The 20,670-nt window shown below is 60.8% G+C and overlaps 2 protein-coding genes across 2 annotated transcripts in view; one reads left to right on the top strand and one right to left on the bottom strand.

Moving 5' to 3' along the window:
- PRELID3B (PRELI domain containing 3B) overlaps positions 1–2,243 on the top strand; it is a 320,500-nt gene extending 318,257 nt beyond the window's left edge. Inside the window, exon 7 of the mRNA XM_056108111.1 lies at positions 1,464–2,243. Within this exon, the coding sequence (XP_055964086.1) occupies positions 1,464–1,583 (120 nt within the window). The 3' untranslated portion in view covers positions 1,584–2,243. The remainder of the gene's footprint in view (positions 1–1,463) is intronic.
- A 6,346-nt stretch (positions 2,244–8,589) lies between these two features.
- TUBB1 (tubulin beta 1 class VI) lies at positions 8,590–13,997 on the bottom strand. The gene is made up of 4 exons (XM_056108125.1): positions 13,894–13,997; positions 10,256–10,364; positions 9,925–10,035; positions 8,590–9,656 (listed from the first exon to the last, which is right to left on the bottom strand). The coding sequence occupies exons 1-4, from the start codon at positions 13,948–13,950 to the stop codon at positions 8,590–8,592; spliced, it is 1,344 nt and encodes a 447-aa protein (XP_055964100.1). The 5' UTR covers positions 13,951–13,997.
- Between the last annotated feature and the right edge of the window lie 6,673 nt (positions 13,998–20,670).

Raw genomic sequence — 20,670 nt, 5'->3', positions numbered from 1 at the left:
AGCTAAGAGGACGCCTGCCCTTGTCACACCGCGGGTCCTGAAGGCGGGGGTCAGAAGGGTTGGCGGGAGCGTGTTCAGTGAGTGCAGTCAGGGTGCCCTCAGGCTGAAGGGGTTGGTGGTGAGGGGCGCAGGGGGCAGTCAGGGCCGGGGAGCGGTCAGCAAAGGCCATGCGGCGGGGAGCAAGGACTACTCGTGAGCACTGGAGCAGGAGCACGCTCTGGAGTTGGGACCAGATGGTGCATTTGGCCAAAACTTGGCTTCGGGGCTGGAGGGCAGGGGGCAAGCTCCACAGGAGGCCCCCAGGCCAGTCCCCGTGTCTCTTGGACCCTTGAGAACATACTCAGAAGGTTCTCCCAGCACAGGGGGTGTGACACTCAAATACACTGAAATAAACCCAAACGTTGGGGGGCTGGAGGGATAGCACAGTGGGCAGGGTGTTTGCCTTGCACATGGCTGACCCGGGTTCGATTCCCAGCATCCCATCTGGTCCCCTGAACACTGCCAGGAGTAATTCCTGAACGCAAAGCCAGGAGTAACCCCTGAGCATCGCCAGGTGTGACCCAAAAAGCAAAAAAAAAAAAACCCCAAACATTGGGCAGGGGGATGCCCAGATGGGGGCCCCTCTAATAATCTCGGGCTAGAGGGCACCACTCGTTCCACTGTAGATATTTTTTTTAGAAGACCTTTTGCATACATAAAAAGATTTGTGTTTTTTTTTTAATTCTTTCGTGACATTTCTTTATTCGTAGGAAACCTACTCATTCTTTAGGTATCAGGTCTTTTTTAGGTTTCAGATAGTACTTGTTCGTAGTTGGTAATTTTGACTTTTTTTTAGAATTTTTATTAGTGAGACATCATGAGGTACAGTTGCAGACTTACAGATTTTTGTGCTTGGGTTTCAATTATACAATGATCAAATACCCGTCCCTCCACCAGTGCCCATTTCCCACCACCACGGGTCCCAGTATCCCTCCCACCCTCCCTCTGTGGCAGGGCATTCCCCTTTGTTCTCTCTCTCTTATTGGGTGTTGTGGTTTGCCAAAGAGGCAATGGGTGACAATCATGTTTCGAGTACTGGTTGAACCCCACAAGAAGTAGACTGTAGAAAGATGTGTTTTAGGCCAAGCCAGTTGCCTAAGGTTTTGGGATATGATTTAAAAAAAAAAAATACTAGGGCCCCAGCAGTAGGACGGCGGGTGGGACATTTACTTGCAATCCCCAGCAGCCGGTTTGGTCCCCCGAGCCAGGCGGGAGTGATCCCTGAGCACAGAGCTGGGAGTCAGCCCTTAGCACCACCTGGTGTGACCCAGGAGCCAGAATACACTCGTGACGATAGTCGATAGTCGCAGAAAGAAGGAAAGGGGGGGCAGAGGGTCCCTCCGGGTGAGGTTTCATTAGGCTGGCGACGTTTCTCTTTCGTCTGTGCCCTCTCTCGCTCACGGAAGTGTGTTGGATCTTTTAAGGGCCGAGAAGCAGTGGAATGGGTAATTCATAAATTAAATGCTGAGATTGAAGAACTGGCGGCCTCCGCACGAGGAAGCATTAGGACCCCGATGGCGGCCGCAGCGTTTGTGGAGAAATGACGACCGGCCCCAGCAGCCTGTACCCCGGGTCCCAGCAAGTTGGCAATGTATTTATTTGCTATTTTTAAAAGACGACTATATTCTAGTTTTAAAAAAAGAAGTTTCTAACAAGCGGAAGAAAATTTATTTACGTGACTTTTGATCAATACAAAGAGGTGTGGGCTTCTCAATAAAAAGGGATTGTCCAAAATTAGTGTTGTTGAAATTACCACTTGATTTTGAGGATTCCAAGTGTTGCCGCGAAAATGGAAGTTTCTCCCGGGAGCGCTCCCCGCTGTGGATCACCCCAAAACAAGGCAGAGCCACCTCGTAACACGCGTGTCCTGCCGTGGGAAGTGTCGGGAGCTTACGCGTGGGAGCTCACTTGAGATGGAGAAACTGTTTAGGTTTCAAACATTTGTGTAAGATTTGCTTGCCCTTCTGTTGATCACTGGAGAGGAACTTAAATGACGTTGTTGGAGTGAAAAATTATCACTGTGGTAATACATGACCCAAACAAAAAATAAGATTTTTTATTGTATTAAAGAGTACTGTATTGATTTGCCAAAATTTTTGTAATTTAGTAAAAGGTATTTCCTTCCTTGGATTTGTACTTTATGATTTAATATGCTGTACCGTGGGTTGGTTATGTTAACTGCAAAAATAAAGTCATTACCAGACTTTTTGTGGCACTCTGAACTTAAACAGCTGTTCACATCTCTCAGCATTTCACATTCGCCCTAACTTATAAATTGCCATGTGTCAAAATCATGGTTCTGTAAGTGCTAAAGCATGATCTGTCAGGTTATTTGAATATGATTACTTTCGAAGTAATTGCGACCACAAAGCATCTTTTTTCACACCGAGAGACATACACCATTTGAAATCACTCAAATGATGTCTTGATCTGAAGCAGAAATCCCAGGTACTTTAATGTTTTTAATAACGCGGTGCCACTGCAGAGGTTGGGGGCGGTGGAGAAGGAAAATAGAACAGTGTATGTGGGGGCGGGGGGGAGAAGATTGACCTAAACCTGTAAGGGAATTTGAGGTGTTGGCTGGCCTCACACCAACCAAATCCGACCCTTGCTTCCCGCACCCGAACTATTTTGCCTTTGTGCTACGCGGGATGCGCTGGTCAGGGTTCCCGGCCACAGAAACCAGTGAACGTGTACCCAGTCCCAGAAACAATAATAACTGCTGATTTTTAAAATTGGTGTTTTTCGGGGCTGGAGCGATAGCACAGCGGGTAGAGCGTTTTCCTTGCACGCGGCCGACCCGGGTTCGAGTCCCAGCATCCCCTATGGTCCCTCGCGCACCACCAGGAGTAATTCCTGAGAGCAGAGCCAGGAATAAACCCTGAGCATCGCCGGGTGTGACCCAAAAACAAAACCAAACAATTGGTGTTTTTCTAGGGTTCCTTAACAATACTGGTTCTAAAGAATCAAGTTGAGTCCAGTGCTGATTCTCTGGAAGCAGAGGCGGTTCTCAGAGTGGAAACAACGTTTCGCCGCGACTCGATACAAAGTTGCATCTTGTATCTGTGCAAGTCACACTCGCGCGGCCGGACGCGCGTGGCCGCTCACACAGCACCGGTGCCCGCGCGGCTCCTTCGGGGCCACTCTGGCTGGACGGGCCCCCGCCCGCACTTCCCCGCCCAGCGCCCGCCCCCCGTCCGGGCCGTGGGGGTCGCGCAGGCCCCGGCCCGCCCCCTCCGGCCGCTACGGAAGCCCGCGGGGCCCAGCGCGGACCCGCGCAGCCAATCGGCGGGCGCGGCCGCCCCGGCCCGGCTCGGGATTGGCTCCGGGCGCGGGTGGGGCGGGACGGGGGCGCGGGATTGGCAGGCGCGGAGCCCCGCCCCTTCCGCTGCGCGGCCTGACCTTCCTGCTGCCGGGCTACGCGCAGGCGACATTGCGGCGTCCTCCCCCGACAGCGCCCTCGGACACCATGGTGGCCTACTGGCGGCAGGCCGGCCTCAGGTGGGCGCGGGCGGGGCCGGGGGCGGAGGTCACGCGGGGGCCTGTTCGGCGGGGTCGAGGTCACGCGGAGTCCTATTCGGCGGGGTCGGAGGTCACGTGGGGGGCCTCTTCCGCGGGGTCGGAGGTCACGTGGGGGGCCTGTTCGGCGAGGTCGGAGGTCACGTGGGGGGGCTCGTGGGCGGGGGTCACGCAGGGGGTCTCGCCAGCGGGATCAGGGGTCACACGGGGTCACCGCCCCTGCCCCCCCCCCACGCGGGGCGAGTGTCCGGCCCAGCGCGCATCTGTCCAGTGGAACCCGCCATGGCAGAGGTCAGCTGCTGCCTTGCCCCTGCCCGGCTCCGAGGCCCAGAAGGTGGCCAGCACCCACGTGCCCCGCGTGGACACGACGCGTGCACGCCCACGGCCACCTCGGAGCAGGGATGGACGCTGCCCTCTACCCGCTGGGGTGGACGCGGGCATGGCCTTCTCCAAGGCTCTGCTTCAGCGCAGAGTCCGGCCAGTGCTCGGCCCACGCAGGATTCCCGTGTTGGGATGGGGGCGGGAGGCAGGCCTGGGCCTTTTTGGTCATGGGTGTTGGGGCCGCACCCAATGTGCCCAGACCAATTCCCTGGGGGTCAGCGGTCCAAGCGTGGGCAGGGCCTTACCCACTGAGCCACCCCGCCCAGCCACGGGCCAGGCCTGCTCCCCTTTGTCTCTGGTCTCTGTACAGGTGCCTTTGGGTGCAGGTGGCAGCAGAGGCCGGTTCTGTGGGCTCCGCGGAACCGGAATTCGCAAACGTGGGGAGGAAGGTGGAGGCACCGCAGCCACGGCGGCTGACCAGCTGACCAGTCCTGGTGACCGGCCCCTCGCTCACTGCCTCGTGCCCCCTCTCTTCCAGCTACATCCGCTACTCCCAGATCTGCGCCAAGGCAGTGAGGGATGCTCTGAAGACGGAGTTCAAGGCCAACGCCGAGAAAACCTCCGGCAGCAGCGTGAAGATCGTGAAAGTGAAGAAGGAATGACCTGTGAGTGGCCAGTGGGTGACAGACCTGTGGCGGGGCGGGCGCGGGACGCCCCGTCCGGAGGGCGGGCGTGGGCTGACGGGCAGCCTGTCCTTTGCCGGAGTCCTGGGGCGTGATGGAAGAGTGGTCAGGGGCCCTGCCAAGCAGGTGTGATGGGCACATCGATTTTCTGTCCATCCAGCCATGCTTGGGTAGATCTTGTTTTAATTAAACCCTTTTCATTGAATTAAACCAAGGCAGATCATTCAGAGGACAGTCGACACCTTGGAAATGGCTGGATCTGCAGAACAACTTGGGAGCATGAAAAATGACCTTTTTTGTCTGTTTTTTGTGTTTTCCGCCCCCCGTATCTGCCTTCGTTCTCACCAGCACGAGGGCCTGGGCATGAGGCTGCCCGCGCACGCACGCGAGGGTCCTGCCGTCTCTCCGCGTGGGAAGACCTGGAAGCTTTTGGGCTTTTCAGAGTCTTGGGTTCATGTTACTTCTCCGGACGTGTTGGCAGTGCACAGAGTTCCACCTTTTGCAGTGAAAGACGGTCCGGTCCAGCCGACAAGTTTGGACTTTGTGCTCCAAACTCTGAAAGTGATGAGGTTTCCAAAGCACTTCCTCTGACATTGTTATTTCATAGATAAGCAAATTGCCGTGGAGAAGTTTTTCCGATTTAATTGTGTCTCGTGTTGCTGTTAAGAGGCTTCAGGCCCACGGTAGCAGGGGAAGGTGATAGATATTAATCCTTTGGCAGCTTGTTAGGAGTCTCACAGATTGGAGCTGTCTCCCCGAAGCACTTTTCATTTCGCCTTGAACTAGTAAATATTTTATTACGCGTCTGCAGATGCGGAGTTTAGAATTTCGCCCTTTTTCTCGAGGCGGTTTCTCTCCTCATTCTGGGTAATGAGGCCTGGTTTCCTGTGGCATTGTTTTGTTTGCACAAAGGGCCGACTGAGAGCGGGACTGGCCTCCTCGGAGAGCCGAGAGCCGGGAGGGCAGCCACCTCCGTGGACCCCGCACCTCTCCGCCCCTCCCTCCTGCGGGGGAGAGTGCCCAGTGCTAGAATGGTCCTGGGCTTCCCCAGCAAGCGCCTGCCTGACTTCGGCTGGGCGTGAGCGCGTGAGCACTGTCCTGGGATGAAGCTAGTGATGCGCGGGGTGAGGGGTCCCGGGCCTGTGCTCCCGGGTGCAAGCTGGGAGCAAAAGTACATCGGCCCGGCAACTATCGCTTTTTCCTTTTTCCTCTTAGACCCTGGCAGGAGCTTGAAGGGCCCTGGTGAAGATGTGTGGGCACGAGTTCCGGCGGAGTGAAAGCCGTCTCCCTCCTTAAAGAAAAAAAAGCGAAGAAAAATGCCTGTTTTGTTCACAGATTGACAGCCGACAATAAATTGAGCGTGGTTCTCTCACCGCTGCTTGGCAGTGCCCGCCGCCGCTTTCTTTATAGGACCTGCCCCGAGCACCAGGTTCCACCGTATGAAGTGGGGGCGGGGAGGGGGGGCGCGACGTTTTCTAAAAATGTTTCGAAATAGCCTCTCGTCACGTGAATGGACAAAATGGGGCTCTCTGTAGCTGGTGGCAGGGGTCACCGGGTGTTGGGCGCCTGGCATCAGTGCCCAAGTCTCGGCCTTTTGTGTGGGCTCCAGGCCTCGGGCCGGGAAAGTGATAAATTGCTTTCGTGTTTTCCTGTGTGGCAAGGAGGGTTGGGGGGAGCTATTGAAGCGGGAAGGGGTCCATCAGCGCAGGGTGTGCCTTCCCAGGGCCCGATAAGGGGTTCTTTCTATTCCGGCGGCATTTCTCTGAGGAAATGAGACCATCACAGAGAGATTTGCTTATCCAGTTGGTGGCCGAGCTGAAGTCAAGTCGTGCATCAGGGTTCACGGTTTGGGGGGTGAGTGGCGGTTTGTCTTCCTTTGGAATTTAGGGGCCCTTGGCTGGGTCCATCTGGCACCACAAAGCCCAGGGCTGGGTTTTAGCTTTGAGGGGAAACGGAGAAAGAGAAATTTCTAGAAGCGCAGTGAGCGCCAGCCAGCCTTCTCTGCTGCCGCTGGCTGAGGGCCGGGACGGGGCAGGTTGCGCCTAACCAGGGCTTTGTGGGATTCCCACGGAGGCCCCAGGCGAAGGTCCTGGAAAGCATCTTCCACTCCGGGCGAGGAGCGAGTGAATCAGAAGCCCGTCGGCGGATCTAGTCGCAGATAGAGCCAAGGGCTCAATTATTCCCAGCTGAGTAATTAAAAGAGAAGTCACTTGTTAGGGGCAGATGGGATAATTAGAGGCGAGACTTGGGGACGGGGCTTGTGATTCGAAAGGATTAAAGTCAAGTAAAAGACAGCCACTGCCCAGCAAGAACTCCTCGAGGCTCCGCTGAGTAACGTCCCAGACCGATTCCCGGCTGCAGCACAGCCAGGCAGAGCCGGGCAGGTGGTTCTGTGGAGTCACTCACCTGCCCACGGCCGCGGCTTCTCCCTCAGCCTGTGAGGCCGGGTGCTCCGAGAGGAGCCACTTCAGGCCGGGCCGACTTCCCTGGCTCTCGAGTGTTTGGTTTTGTTTGAACCTATTTACACACTACAAAGCACGGCGAGCGGTGTTGTGTAATGTTTTCCAGACACTCAGTCACTGAGCCCGCTGCCCTCCAAGGAAAGGCCTTTATGTAGCCTGAAATAGCGACCTAGCCCATTTTACGTGGAATTTCTAGGCCATTTAATGAACACCATTGAGAAGACACAAATCTTTAATATAAACCAGTTTTTTTTTTCAGAGCCGTATCCTTCCTTTTATTTATTTATTCTTTCATTGCCTTTTTGGATTTGTAAAGAAAGTGCTAGAGGCAGCAAGTGTACAAATGATTTTGTAACCACAGGTTATAAGTCATTCTAGCCTCAAGGGGAGGTTACAAATGTCCAACCGAGTACAGAGGTGCAGTTTCTTGAGCGCGTTCACTCTTGTCAGACCGTGGGGAGAGTGATACTAAGCGCGTCTGAGCTCAGCCAGTGTAGACTCTAGCTGTCCGCTGCCCCCCGGGCGACAGAGGGGGCCGGGGTGGAAGGCCTGGGGGCTCCTGGAAGATCTTCAGAGCCAGGGCCAGGCGCCGGCAGGCCGACCACTGGGAGTCCGTTGGTTCTGTGTGGCCGCCTCATGATGGGGCAGGTGAAAACTGCAACGGGGAAAGCCGTGTCGGGGAAAGCCGTGTCGGGGTAAGCCGTGTCGTCACGCACACGCTAAGGGCAACTTCTGCAAATTAATCTGGTGGTAATTTGAGAGGATGTCCTCCGTTCCCGGGAAGGACGCGGGGACGGCTTCTGCGCACGCAGGCGCCTCTTGCAAGGTAATTACTGAGTTGAAAGTGAAAAGGGCATTTCAAAATTGCCTTTCAAAAGGAGAAACCAAAGATGATTATTAATGAGTCCCCAGAATCGAACACTCATACGGAACTAGCAAGGAGCACGCAGGCTCGTGTCTGTGTGGGCGAGGTCGGCTTCCCCACCGAGGGCAGGGGTCCAGGTTCTTCAGGGGGCTTGTGGGGTTCGGATTCAGGGCTGGTGTTTCTGTGAAGGGTGGCTTCCTCCTCTCCCCTGCCCCGTCCCGTTCACTCGTCTGGGACTACCCAAGGCCCACGCCCTCCACTGTGCCAGCCTCCCACTCACCAACCATGCGACGCTTATGTGGTTGCCCACTTGCCAGCTGTGCCCTGGCCCTGGGGCGGCCGGAGGGCGCAGACGGTCGCACTGGGCAGTCTCCAGTGTCCCGCCGTGCTGCCAAGAGCTGGCCAGAGCTGGCCGTGCCTATCCCTGCCCCCATGTGTCCCCGAGAGACAGTGTCACCAATGCGTGTGCTTTCCAGTAAGTGGCTGTGGGCACTGCAGAGAACAGGCACGTGGGGAGGAGAGGCCAGTGCCCACGGAGGTGGTGGTGCTCCCCCAGCGCTCCCGCGGTGCTCCCCCAGCGCTCCGTGGCCCCGGCTCTCACCCCCGCTGCCGTGCTGCAGAGCCAGTCAACTCAGAGTGCGTGTGTGTGACCCCTCCCGCCTCCCCCCTGCCCACCCCCTCCACAGGCCCGGCCAGGGCTTCACTCGGCCGCTTCCAGCTCTGCCTCCCCCGAGGCCTCTGCGTGCCCGTCCGCGGCCCTGGCGTCCTGGAACTGCTGGTACTCGGACACCAGGTCGTGGATGTTGGCCTCGGCCTCCGCGAACTCGCCGACGTCCATGCCCTCGCCCGTGTACCAGTGCACGAAGGCCTTCCTCTTGAACATGGCCGAGAACTGCTCGGACACGCGGGAGAACAGCTCCTGGATGGCCGTGCTGTTGCCGATGAAGGTGGCCGCCATGGCCAGCCCCCGCGGGGGGATGTCGCACACGGCCACCTTCACGTTGTTGGGGATCCACTCCACGAAGCAGCTGCTGTTGCGGCTCTGCACGCCCAGCATCTGCTCGTCCACCTCCTTCATGGACATGCGGCCGCGGAAGATGCAGGCCACCGTCAGGTAGCGGCCGCGGCGGGGGTCGCAGGCGGCCATGGCGTTGCGGGCGTCGAACATCTGCTGGGTGAGCTCGGCCACCGAGAGGGCGCGGTACTGCTGGCTGCCCTGGGCCGTGAGCGGCGCGAAGCCCGGCATGAAGAAGTGCAGGCGCGGGAAGGGCACCATGTTCACGGCCAGCTTGCGCAGGTCGGCGTTGAGCTGCCCGGGGAAGCGCAGGGAGGTGGTGACGCCGCTCATGGTGAGCGACACCAGGTGGTTGAGGTCGCCGTAGGCGGGCGTGCTGAGCTTGAGGGTGCGGAAGCAGATGTCGTACAGCGCCTCGTTGTCGATGCAGAAGCAGGCGTCGGCGTTCTCGATGAGCTGGTGCACGGACAGCACGGCGTTGTAGGGCTCCACCACCGTGTCCGACACCTTGGGCGAGGGCATGACGCTGAAGGCGTTGAGGATGCGGTCGGGGAACTCCTCCCGGACCTTGTTCATGAGCAGCGTGCCCATGCCCGAGCCCGTGCCCCCGCCCAGCGAGTGCACGGCCTGGAAGCCCTGCAGGCAGTCGCAGGCCTCCGCCTCGCGGCGCACCACGTCCAGCACGCTGTCCACCAGCTCCGCGCCCTCCGTGTAGTGGCCCTTGGCCCAGTTGTTGCCGGCCCCGGAGTTACCTGAGGCGGGAGGGAGGAGGCGGGAGCAGGTCACTGCATCCGGGGAAGATGCGGGCGGGAAGGGGATGGGGCCGAGGCCAGCTCAGTGGGCGGAGCTCTGGGGCACACAGCTGGCCTGGGGTCGATTCCTGGGCCCTGCCCGCGGTGATCCCCGAGCACCCAGCCCTGAGCCCCGCTGGGTGTGGCCCAGAAAGAGACCCCGACCCCGCCAGCAGGCAGCCTTCTCTGATGGGTGGAACCTTCCAGAGGGGGAAAATAAAAACCCTACCGTGGACGAAGCTGTCGGGCTGGAAGAGAGCACCCAGCTTGCTGGACCGGATGCTGTCCATAGTCCCGGGTTCCAGGTCCACCAGCACGGCCCGGGGCACATACTTCCGACCTGGGGGGGGACGAGGGATGAGGGAGAAATCGGCAAACTGCTCTCCGCAGTGTCCCAAGCGGGCCCCGGGGAGCCGGTTCGTGGCTGGGGGGTGGCGTGCCCAGGGCAGACCCAGTTTCTCGCCGGAAATGAGTCTGGCTTCCCGGGTTCAGGGCCCCCTGGACGCCCGCACAGGCTGGGGTGCCCGCTCCCTGCCCCCGTGCTCCGGGGCGCCCCCTACCGTGCGCCTCGTTGTAGTACACGCTGATCCGCTCCAGCTGCAGGGGGCAGTCCCCGACGTAGCTCCCCAGAGGGTCGATCCCGTGCTCCTCGCCGATCACCTCCCAGAACTGTGGGGGGTGCACAGCAGATGAGCAGAGAGCCAGGAAGCCCGCGTCCGCCGCTCCCCAGCCCTCCCGAGATCCCTCATCCCCCGGGGCCGCAGGGCGTGCAGGAAGACTTGCGCAAGCCAGGAGCCCACGGGGGTCTCACTCCTCCCAAACTCGGGCTGGGGTGGGGTGGGGTGGGAGAGCTAGTACAGCGGCTAGGGCGTTTGCCTCGCACACAGCCCACCCGGGTTCGATCCCCAGCATCCCAAACGCGAGCACCGCCAAGAGAGATTCCTGAGTGCAGAGCCAGGAGGAGCCCCCGAGCACCTTGGGTGTGTCCCCCAAACCGATGTCAAGCTGCTGCTTGAGAATCCCGTGGCTGATCAGCCCCTCAGCACCGGTGTGCTCCGAGCTAGCCGAGGAGGGCGCCCGCCAGGCGGTGGAAAGAGGCGGGTTCCCCCCATCTCGCGGGAACCTCGTTTCCCCTTGGGGAGCCATTTTCCTGCCGTTTCCTGAGCAGCTTGTTACAAGGCCTTTTCTGCATGTTTTCCTGGTTTGGGTTTGGTTTGGGGCCACCCCCGGTGGTGCTCAGGGCTTCCTCCTGCTCCTGCACTCGGGGGACCCCCTGCGATGCCGGGGGTCAGACCCGCGGAGCCTGTGTGCAAGGCAGGCGCCCTCCCTGCTCTCCCCTCACTCTGCCCCTTCTCTGCTGCTCTTAGGCCGTGTGCACTTTGGAGGGTCAGAGAAGCGCCGTCCCCACGCCCGGAGCACACCATGCTCCGAGGCCCATCTGCAGGGCCCAGTGATGCCGGCCTAGGCGGGCGCTGACTGTGGGGCAAGGGGGAGACGGCCCTTCCGCTGCCTTGGGAAACACAGGAAGCAGCGGGTCCCCTTGCATGCAGCCGACCCAGGCTCCATCCCCAGCAGCCCAGACGGTCCCCCAAGCACTGCCGGGAGTAGCCCCTGAGCACTGCTGGGCACGGCCCCAAAATGAACAGAAAAGTAAGCAAATAAAATCCCAAAGACCTGGGGGCTGGAGCGATAGCACAGCGGGGAGGGCATTTGCCTTGCACGCGGCCCGACCCGGGTTCGATTCCCAGCATCCCATAGGGTCCCCCGAGCACGGCCAGGAGTAATTCCTGAGTGCATGAACCAGGAGTCACCCCTGTGCATCGCTGGGTGTGACCCAAAAAAGCCAAAAAAAAAAAATCCCAAAGACCTTCTCCGTGCCCTCTCTTATAAATGACATTTCAGCTCCGGCCACGGTCTTATTAACAGGACTTCATTTTGTAATTCATTACCAGCTCTGTTGGCAGTGGGGAAGAATCAGTACGTTAAGTTCTGTGACCCCACAAATGAAGTGTGCCTGCCCTGAAGTTCCCAGGACCCCCAACTGTCCTGGCAGGAGGTGGCCGAGCTGTCCCCGCGCCTGCACCCCGAGGTGGGCCTCCCTCCCTCCCTCCCTGTTATCTCGAGCCCTGGCTCAGTCGCTGTCTCTGCTTCTGTGCTCAGAAAGGTCTTATCTGTGGCGGGGAGCGACGGGTTCTGGCACCGCTGTCCTGCCCCCAGCCAGGCCTCTCCCTGACACACCGCTGCGGGGAGTGGCCACAGGGACCCGGGTCCTCAACACCGGGAAGGAGAGAGGACGGGCGGGCGGGATTCTGGGCTCCATGCAGTGCCGGCCACCCAGTGCTCCACAACAACAGTGAAAATCCACAAATGTACCCTATGAGGTGGCCCAGATGACATCCAGGTGTGTGTGTGTGTGTGTGTGTGTGTGGTACGACCTTGACCTCTGAGCCACTTCCTTGAGCCCTCAGTAAATGGGGGGGTTGGGCCACATCCATGGTGCTCAGGGGTCCCTCCTGGCTCTGTGCTCAGGGATCACTCCTTGCTCTGTGCTCAGGGCAGACTCCTGGCTCTGTGCTCAGGGAACCTCTTGGCTCTGTGCTCAGAGTCACTCCTGGCTCTGTGCTCAAGGCTGACTCCCGGCTCTGTGCTCAAGGCGGTCTGGAGATCAGACCAGGGTGACCCACATGCAGGGCAAGTGCCTTCACCTCTGTATGACCGCTCCAGCCCCAAGGCCATAGATTTAAAGTGTTTCACACTAGTGCAAGCGGTTTCCAAATAGCGATGAGAACATTCTGGAAGCTGTTGCTGAGAATCGCCATCACTCACCAGGCCCTGGCTCCTACTTGCACACATTTGCTGAGGGTACCAGTGCTTTGCAGAGACGCAGAAGGTGGGGGGGGGGGAATGCCTTCTCCCGGAGAGGGTGTCCAGTCGTTTCTGCTCCTACCCGCGTGCTGTCTTAGGGCCACTGCTTTAATTCTCTCTTGCAGGCCAGAGTGATAGGACAGCAGGGAGGGCGTTTGCCTTGCAGGCGGCTGGCCCGAGTTCAATCCCCGGCATCTCATAGGGTCCCCCGAGCACCGCCAGGAGCGATTCCTGAGCGCAGAGCCAGGAGGAACCCCTGAGCATCGCTGGGTGTGACCCAAAACAAAACAAAACAAAAAACTCTCTTGCTTACCAAAAAGAACAGTAGGTTTTTGTAGTGTTACATTCTAAGCAACCTGGGTTGCAGAGGAGTCCTCGGTGAGGTGGAGAAAGTACTTCCAGCAGGGGCCAGAGAGTACATTGAATTGCCTTGCACGGGGTCAGCCTCAGTTTGATTCTTGGCATCCCTATGGTCCCACGAGCCCCACAAGGAGTGGCCCCTGAGCACAGAGTCAGGAGTAAGCCCCGAGCACTGCCGGGTGTTGCCTGTCACTGTCACCGTCACTGTCTCCCCGTTGTTCATCGATTTGCTTGAGCAGGTCCAGTAACGTTTCCATTGTGAGACTTCTGTTACTGTGTTCGGCATATCGAATACGTCACGGGGAGCTTGCCAGGCTCTGCCGTGCGGGCGAGATACTCTCGGTAGCTTGCCGGGCTCTCCGAGAGGGGCGGAGGAATTGAACCCGGATCGGTTGGGTCTGCCACGTGCAAGGCAAACGCCCTACCGCTGTGCTGTCACTCCAGCCTAACATCTTTTAAAAAGTCTTAACAGTTGAAGAAAAACTGTTTAGAGACAAATGATTGCATTTAGATAGGGAATGTCCACTGTTCAGAGAGTAAAAGTGTGTCCTCCACGCCCGCCAGGAGTGATCCCTGAGCACTGCCGGGCGTGGCCACCACACAATAAACAAATGAAACAAAAAAACCAAGATGGTCAAAGTGAGGACGGTGGGGCTGGAGAGAGCTCCCTGGCCTGGAGCCCGGGCTCTACGCAGGAGGGCCCGGTTCGAGCCCCGTCTCCACGTGACCCCCCCAAAATCAGAAACCAAATTAAAAGGTCAAACGGGCCGCCATGTCTTACACACCGGGAACTGCGGCCACCTTGCGCGTGAACTGCGGGCTCCCTAAGGCCGATTCCAGTTTTTCTATCTCCCTGATAGACCCCAGGTTCAGCAAGGGTCTGAGATGGCGTGACCGGCTGCTGCCCCGACACTGGGTCCGTCGAGGCATCGTTGCGGATTTGCTCAGGGACCACGGTCGCCCACTCACTTACCTTGGCTCCGATCTGGTTCCCGCACTGGCCGATCTGGATGTGGACAATTTCCCTCATCCTCACCACCTTCGCCCAAGTCCAAGCCCCGGGGTCCTCTCGGCACGGCGTCCTCGCTCCTGTGAGCCCTGAGCTCCCAGCGAGAGTCCCCTGGCCAGGGTCGCCCCGCCCCGCCTGGTCCCCCGCCTATCACCCCGGTCAAGGGGGTTTCCTGTCCCGCTGCGATCCTGCCTGCTCACTTCCTGCCGTGGGGACCGCCCAGATGCTTGGCCAGGGTGGACCTGTCAGGGAACAGAGACCCCGTGTGCAGCAGGGGGTCACCACAGTGACACTCCGGGTCCTGGGGCACAGCACGACCCCCCACCCCGCCCCGAGAGGCAGCTCTGGGAAGGGGAGGGTGGCCACAGGGGGCTCAGTGCTGACCTAAGGGACACCAGTGTGTTTTTTTGTTGTTGTTGTTTTTGGTTTTTTGGGTCACACCCAGTGATGCTCAGGGGTTCCTCCTGACTCTGCACTCAAGATTTACTCCTGGCAGTGCTCAGGAGACCCTATGGGATGCTGGGGATCAAACCTGGGTTGGCCGCGTGCAAGGCAAACCCCTTACCCACTGTCCTATCGCTCCAGCCCCGTGTGTTTCCCTTTTGAGTTTCTTGCCGTGTTGGCAGGAAGGACCGTGCTAGTCGCAGGACGGGGCATCCCTCTGTGGCCCTGTCTGTGGGCACCATGTCTGCACATCAGGGCGGGCCGTGGGCTCACTGTGCTCCCAGGGGCCCCCATGCCCACCCCACGGAGGCCCCGGCATGTGTGGGTCCGCACCCCCCGACTTGGTAGCCTGAGCAGCAGGCCAGGACGCAAGGCTCGTCAGAGCCAACGACGCATTTCTTCACAAGTGCAGCCGTGGGTAGTGGGGGTCAGGGGTCAGGGTCCTCTGGTGGCCTCCGGCCGCTGGGTGACAGATGGTGCTACAGTGGCCGTGGGCTGGGAGTGGCCCAAAGGCGCCTGTGTGGCCCACAGCAGCCCTGGCCGGGCACGGGGCCTTTTTCCATTCCTGCTTTCTTGCTCCTTGCTGTCCCGGCCGAATCCACCAGAGCAGTGGGCTGTCCCCGCCTCGTCCTGCCCCGGGCATATTCCCCTTGCCCTCTCTGTTTGATTAGGGAGATGGCCAGAATCCCAGGCAGGCTGGGCACTTAAAAGACTTTTCTGGGGGCTGGAGCAATAGCACAGCAGGGATGGCGTCTGCCTTGCACACAGCTGACCCAGGTTCGATTCCCAGCATTCCATAGGGTCCCCCGGGCACCACCAGGAGTAATTCCTGAATGCAGAGCCGGGAGTCAGCCCTGAGCTTCCCCGGATGTGACCCAAAAAAGAAAAATAATTTTTTTCCTGTTAAATGGGCAGCCGGGAAAAGGGGAGGTCCCCGGGGCTTTGATTCCTGGACCACCATTGGCGTGACCACGCTCTCAGGCCCGGCTCTGCAGCGGCCAGGGTGGGCCAGCGGGCTGCAGGGGGACGCCCCTCCCCGACCAGAAGTTTCCCTACAAGGCCGCAGCCTGGAATGGCAGGTGGAACCCACCGACGCTGAGAAGTGGGGATTCAGCCCCACGCAGTGTAGATGGATTCAGCCCCACACAGTGTAGACGGGTTCAGACCCGCCCCGTGTAGATGGGTCCAGCTCCGCACTGTGCCTAGTGGGCTCAGCGTGTCCCGCTAGCTGGGTCAGACCAGCACATCGAGCCCGGGGCGTGCCAGGCTCCCCTTCTGTTGTGGTTTATTTTATTTTTGGTTTGGGGACCACACCGGCGGTTCCCGGAGTTTACTCCTGGCTCAGTGCTCAGGGATCACACCTGGCAGGGCTTGAGAACCCAAGGGGGGTGCCCAGGATGGAACCCGGTCTCCTCTGAATGTCCGGTCTGGGGACAGTGAGATGTCGGGGGTCTCCGATGCGGCTCTCCCGGGGCCCCGTGCCCTTGAGTGCGGAGGGAAGGTCTGTCTCAGGCCCCGCAGGGCCCTGAGCTGCAGCAAGTCACGGGGGCGGTGGGTGCTGAGGGCGAGGAGGCAGACGGGGCACCCTGGAGGGGTGCGGCACAGGATCCCCGGGAAGTGGCCGTGACCAGCCCTTCCTGGATGACACGCGGGTCTATTCTAGGAAGGCAGTGGAGGATAAGGAGCGCCAGCGTCCCCCAGAGAACCCAATCGCTGGCCGCCAGACTTCCCCCGGGGCGCGTGGGCAGGGGGCCCCGCCCTGCTCTGGGCACATGAGTCTCGTTGGGAGACTGGGGGGCCCTCACACGGCTCCTTGATTTCATCCGCCGCCCAGCCGGGGCCTGCGTGGTGAAAAGCCCCGGAAGTGTGGAGTTCCAGCCTGTGCGGCCTCGAGTGTCCGCCGAGAGCCCAGCGCCCAGGGGCCAGCAGGAGGGGCTCTGGGCTGTGGGCGGGGGCAGCGCCACACTCTTATCAGCCTTCATGTGCAGCTCTTACCGTGGAGGAATGTCCTGGAAGCATGGGCCAGTGCCTGCAGGTGGAGCGGGAGCAGGGGCCTGGCCCTCTGTCAGAGGAGGGCTGCCCCCCGCTATATGGGGGCTTCAGGCGACTTCCCACTCCGGCTGCTCCCCACGGCCCTGCCAGCTGCCGGGCCTGGACCGACTGCCCCTTAGGGTCATCAGTGACCTGTTCTGACATCTGTGACTTACAGGATGCAACACATGTGCGTGCGCGCACACACACACACACACACACTGTGTGTGTACTTGCACACACACGAATACCTGTACACACAAATACCTACACGCACAAGTACATATACCTACATACAACTATATGCACACACAAGTACACGCACACACGAATACCTGCACACATGTACACATACCTGCACACGTCTGTGTACACACATGCATGCACACACACCTGCACACACGCGTGTGCACACCTCTATGTGAGCACTTGTGCACCCATGTACCCACTGTTCACATGCATGCTTGCACACACACACACTTGCACACATATGTGCACATGCATGCACTCACAAAAGCACACGCACACACATTCTTGCACATGGGCGTGCACACCCGCGAGCCTGCACCTCCCGCCCAGGGGATCGGCCTCCTGAACTTCTCTTCCCAGAAGCTGCCACCTTTTCCGGGCGCATCTGCCTGCGGGTCCCAGGCAGAGCAGGGATAAGGCCAATGGGTCAGCGCCTGGGCCAGAGGCCACTGCACACAGACCCCCCTCCTTCGCCAGCCGTGGACACAGCGTGCAGCTCCAGAAAGCATTGTTTATCAACAAACACTGCCCGCGGCGGGGGAGGGCATCAGTGCCCAGCGACCAGAGCGCCTGCCCCGTCCCCCGCGTCTCCCACGGGTCCTGAAGCCTCACAGCCACGCACGCCTTCAAGCCAGGGCTGCTGCCCCTCTTGCATGCGAGGGACTTCCTGGGGCCTGGACTTAAGCCCAGCGTGCAGCTCCCCTCTGGCCCCTCTGTGGTCTCTGTGCCCCCTGCGATGCCCCCAACACAGTGCAGCCCCTCCATCCTGACTTGGTTTCCCCAGGGTGCCAGTCAGCCAGAAGAGCTGCGGGGGTCCAGGGGCTCCCCCGGAGAATGGGGTGGACACACACGGGAACACGGCACCCGTGGGGGGCAGAGCCTAGAGGGGCCTGGGGACAGGCCTCTGTCCTCTGCCCAGCGCCCGTCGCCTGGTGCGTGCGCCGTTCAGGGCCCGCACACTCGGCTCCCCAAGTGTCTCTCAGGGTGGCACCCCTGGCCCAGCCTGCTCCACGGGGGCCCAGTCGAACCTCCCGGCCACTCTCGACCCTCTCTCCCCATCAGTGGCCTCCGTGCAGGGCGCCCGTCCCCGGCTGTGACTCCCCGGGCCCTCGTGGGACGGGCTGAGCGGAGACTCGAACCGAGAACCCGGGGGACGCGCCAACGTGTCTAGCGTGTGGTCCTTCCTCCAGGTATGGCCCCTTGCCGGAGCGCACGTACCCCCAAGCCCCCTCAGTGCCTGGACCACTGTCCTCGGGAGGAGGCCTCTCCTGATGGCAGTGGACTGCAGCCAAGGGTCAAGCGGCTGGACACAGACAGCCCCCCCGGGCATTGTGTGGATGGCCCTGGAAGTCAGGGGCTCTGCAGCCCACCCCCATCCCCGGGAGCTGGCGTTGCCCATGGGAGGCAGTAGACCAAGGCCAAGGTCAGCAGGGGGTTCCAGAAGCGTCTTCGGATGCTGGCGGACCAGGAGGACAGCAGGGGGGGTCTGAGGCAGGTCAGCCGCACCCTCCTGACAGCTGCTCTGCCCAGCTGCCGAGCGGGGAAGTGCCTCAGCGGTCAGCTGGGGAGGGGGTACTCCCGGCAGGCCTGGGGGGGACATTTCCAATGGGAAACCGGCCCCGGGTGTCCAGCAGGGTTCTGGCCCTTGAGCTCTGCTCCCGGTCTCTGCGGGGGCGGGGCTGGGACCCACAGGGCGAGGCCTCCGTGCCAGGCGCCCGAGCTGCCCTCTTCCTGGGCCCCCCCACGATCCCCCTGGGACACCATGCCCAGTCGCGCCCAGGGACCACAGGGGCACCTGCCACGGAACTCGGGGTCTCCAGAGCTGGGCACCCCGGTGCCCCTGAGGCCTCTCTCTGGAGCCCACGCCAACCCCGCTTGCAGAAATGAACGGCTTCTGGGTCGGGGCCACACACTGCAGGCTTCACTGAAAGGGTTAAGAGAGTTCCAGCCGCCACCCCAGGGCCAGCAACCCCTGGCCGGCTATGCAGGTCGGACCCTCCCCGACCCGGGGAACACAGGGCGCCGGCAGAAGGCGCGATGGTGTCGGGCTGGAGAGATGTACGGCGGGGAGGGCGCTTGTCCTGCAGTGGCCGACCCGGGTTCGATCCCTGGCATCCCCTAGGGTCCCCCAAGCTCCGCCAGGGGTGACCCCTGAGCACTGCCGGGAGTGGCCTCACGAGAGAAGGAGGGGTGAGGGCGAGCTGCCCAGGGGGACGACTTTGTGGGGACTCCGGGGGGCTCAGAGCTCCCCAACACCAGCCAGCCACACCCCAGCGTCCACTGCAGGGGCAGAAGGCAGCACTGCAGCCAGCAGGGCCCGTAGGGAGACTGAGTCACGGACGAGCCGGCACTGCTGCTCTTTGAAGAGTCCCCTGGGGGGGCGGGCGGGGCGCTAGGCCGCGTGCGGGCGTGTTCCAGCCTTCCCTCTTCCAGCTGTGGGTGCAGTCTGCGCCCAGGCAGGCCGGGGCCTCGGCAGAAGGTTCCGGACCCTCTACTGGACGCCTGCCCGCCTGCTGCCCCAGACGCCCTCGAGCATCTGCCCACCCCCGGGTGCCCACAGTCGGCTCAGAGGGGGAGACAGGCCCCCGATTCCACCTCAGACCCGAAATACAGCCACGTGGGCCTGAGGGATAGGACAGTGGGTCGGGCGTTTGCCTTGTACACTGCCCAGGCTCAGTCCCGGGCATCCCATATGGGCCCCTGAGCACTGCCGGGAGTCAGTCCTGAGCACAGAGCTGGGAGTCAGCCCTGAGAACTGCCAGGAGTGAGCCCTGAGCATAGAGCCAGGAGTGACCCTGAACACAGAACTGGGAGTCAGCCCTGAGCACAGAGCCAGGAGTCAGCCCTGAGCACAGAGCCGGGAGTGACCCTGAGCACAGAGCCGGGAGTGACCCTGAGCACAGAGCCGGGATGACCCTGAGCACAGAGCCGGGATGACCCTGAGCACAGAGCCAGGAGTCAGCCCTGAGCACCACAGGGCGTGGCCCAAAAGAAACAGATTTTTGTGGGCCAGCAAGAGATTGTCGTCTCACTTCCGTCTTTCTGTTTTTTTCTTACTAGTTTGCTTGGTTTTGGGGTCAGGCGTGGCACTGCTGGGGGCTTCCTCCTGGCTCAGCGATGCACGGCGCCAGGGATCAAGCGTGTGTGCAAGCCAGAGCCCAACTCACTCGAATCCTTCCCTCTTGGGCCTGCTAATTGTGCGAACTCCTGCTCCATCCCAGCCGCTGGTCTGAGTCGGGAGATTGTGTCCTGAATGCCCTTTGCCCCCAGGCCTGGCTGTCCTCCCTCCCTGGGGCGGCCTCGGGCTGGGCCACTTCCCGGCTGGTGACTGCAGGCCCCTGTCCCTGCTCTGCCCACCTCCGGGCTCCCTCGCGGGCCCCCTCCAGCCCCTGCGCAGTAGGTCAGGGGTCCGTGGGCTGTAGGGGTGGACATTCGGTGCTCAGGCTCCCCAGGCCCCAGCGCCCATATGTCCCAGCCACGCGGGCCAAGCCAAGGCCTGGGTCCCCTCAGCCGGGGATGGGCCCATCTGGGCCCTGACTTGGCCTCTAGCCTTTCCTCAAAGCCTGAGTATGGGCAGATTCCCAGCTCATGGACACGCTGCCCGTGGCCCCTGGAACCCTCGTGGCTGGCCCACTCGGCCCAGCGGGGGAGAGCTCAGTCCAGCCACCCTCACCCTGGCTGACATTTGAGTGTCATCTCAGGGGGTCCCGGGGTCCACAGCCCCTAACCGGGAGCTGCTGTGGGCGCTGGGCCCCAGAAGGCTGACTCAGGGGGTCGCCCACAGCACCCTGGAGGCTGGTGCCCCCCGTGTGGGTACAGGCAGTCTCTGTAGGTGGGGGGGTGGGGGGGAACCAGAGCCCCAGGTGGGCTGGGGCGGGGATGCCGTGGCCTTTGCAACAGGAGGGGACGGAGTGGGGGACAGAGCTCCCTGTGGCCTGGGGCTGACCAGGCAGCGGCTGGGTCAGCAGGAAACCGCTCCTCCGGGGAAGAGGAAGCAGACGGGATTGCGTGCTAGTG

Source organism: Sorex fumeus, unplaced genomic scaffold (assembly GCF_029834395.1).
Source record: "Sorex fumeus unplaced genomic scaffold, SorFum_2.1 ptg000193l, whole genome shotgun sequence".
Classification (NCBI taxonomy): Eukaryota; Metazoa; Chordata; class Mammalia; order Eulipotyphla; family Soricidae; genus Sorex; species Sorex fumeus.
The sequence above is the reverse complement of the archived record's forward strand: the minus strand, read 5'-3'. Positions and strand labels throughout refer to the sequence as shown.

Coding starts and splice junctions, on each gene's coding strand:
- TUBB1 (XM_056108125.1), bottom strand. CDS start 13,950: ATGAGGGAAATTGTCCACATCCAGATCGGCCAGTGCGGGAACCAGATC. Junction 10,365..13,893: donor GGAACCAGATCGGAGCCAAG/GTAAGTGAGTGG, acceptor CACCCCCCACAG/TTCTGGGAGGTGATCGGCGA. Junction 10,036..10,255: donor GTACTACAACGAGGCGCACG/GTAGGGGGCGCC, acceptor GTCCCCCCCCAG/GTCGGAAGTATGTGCCCCGG.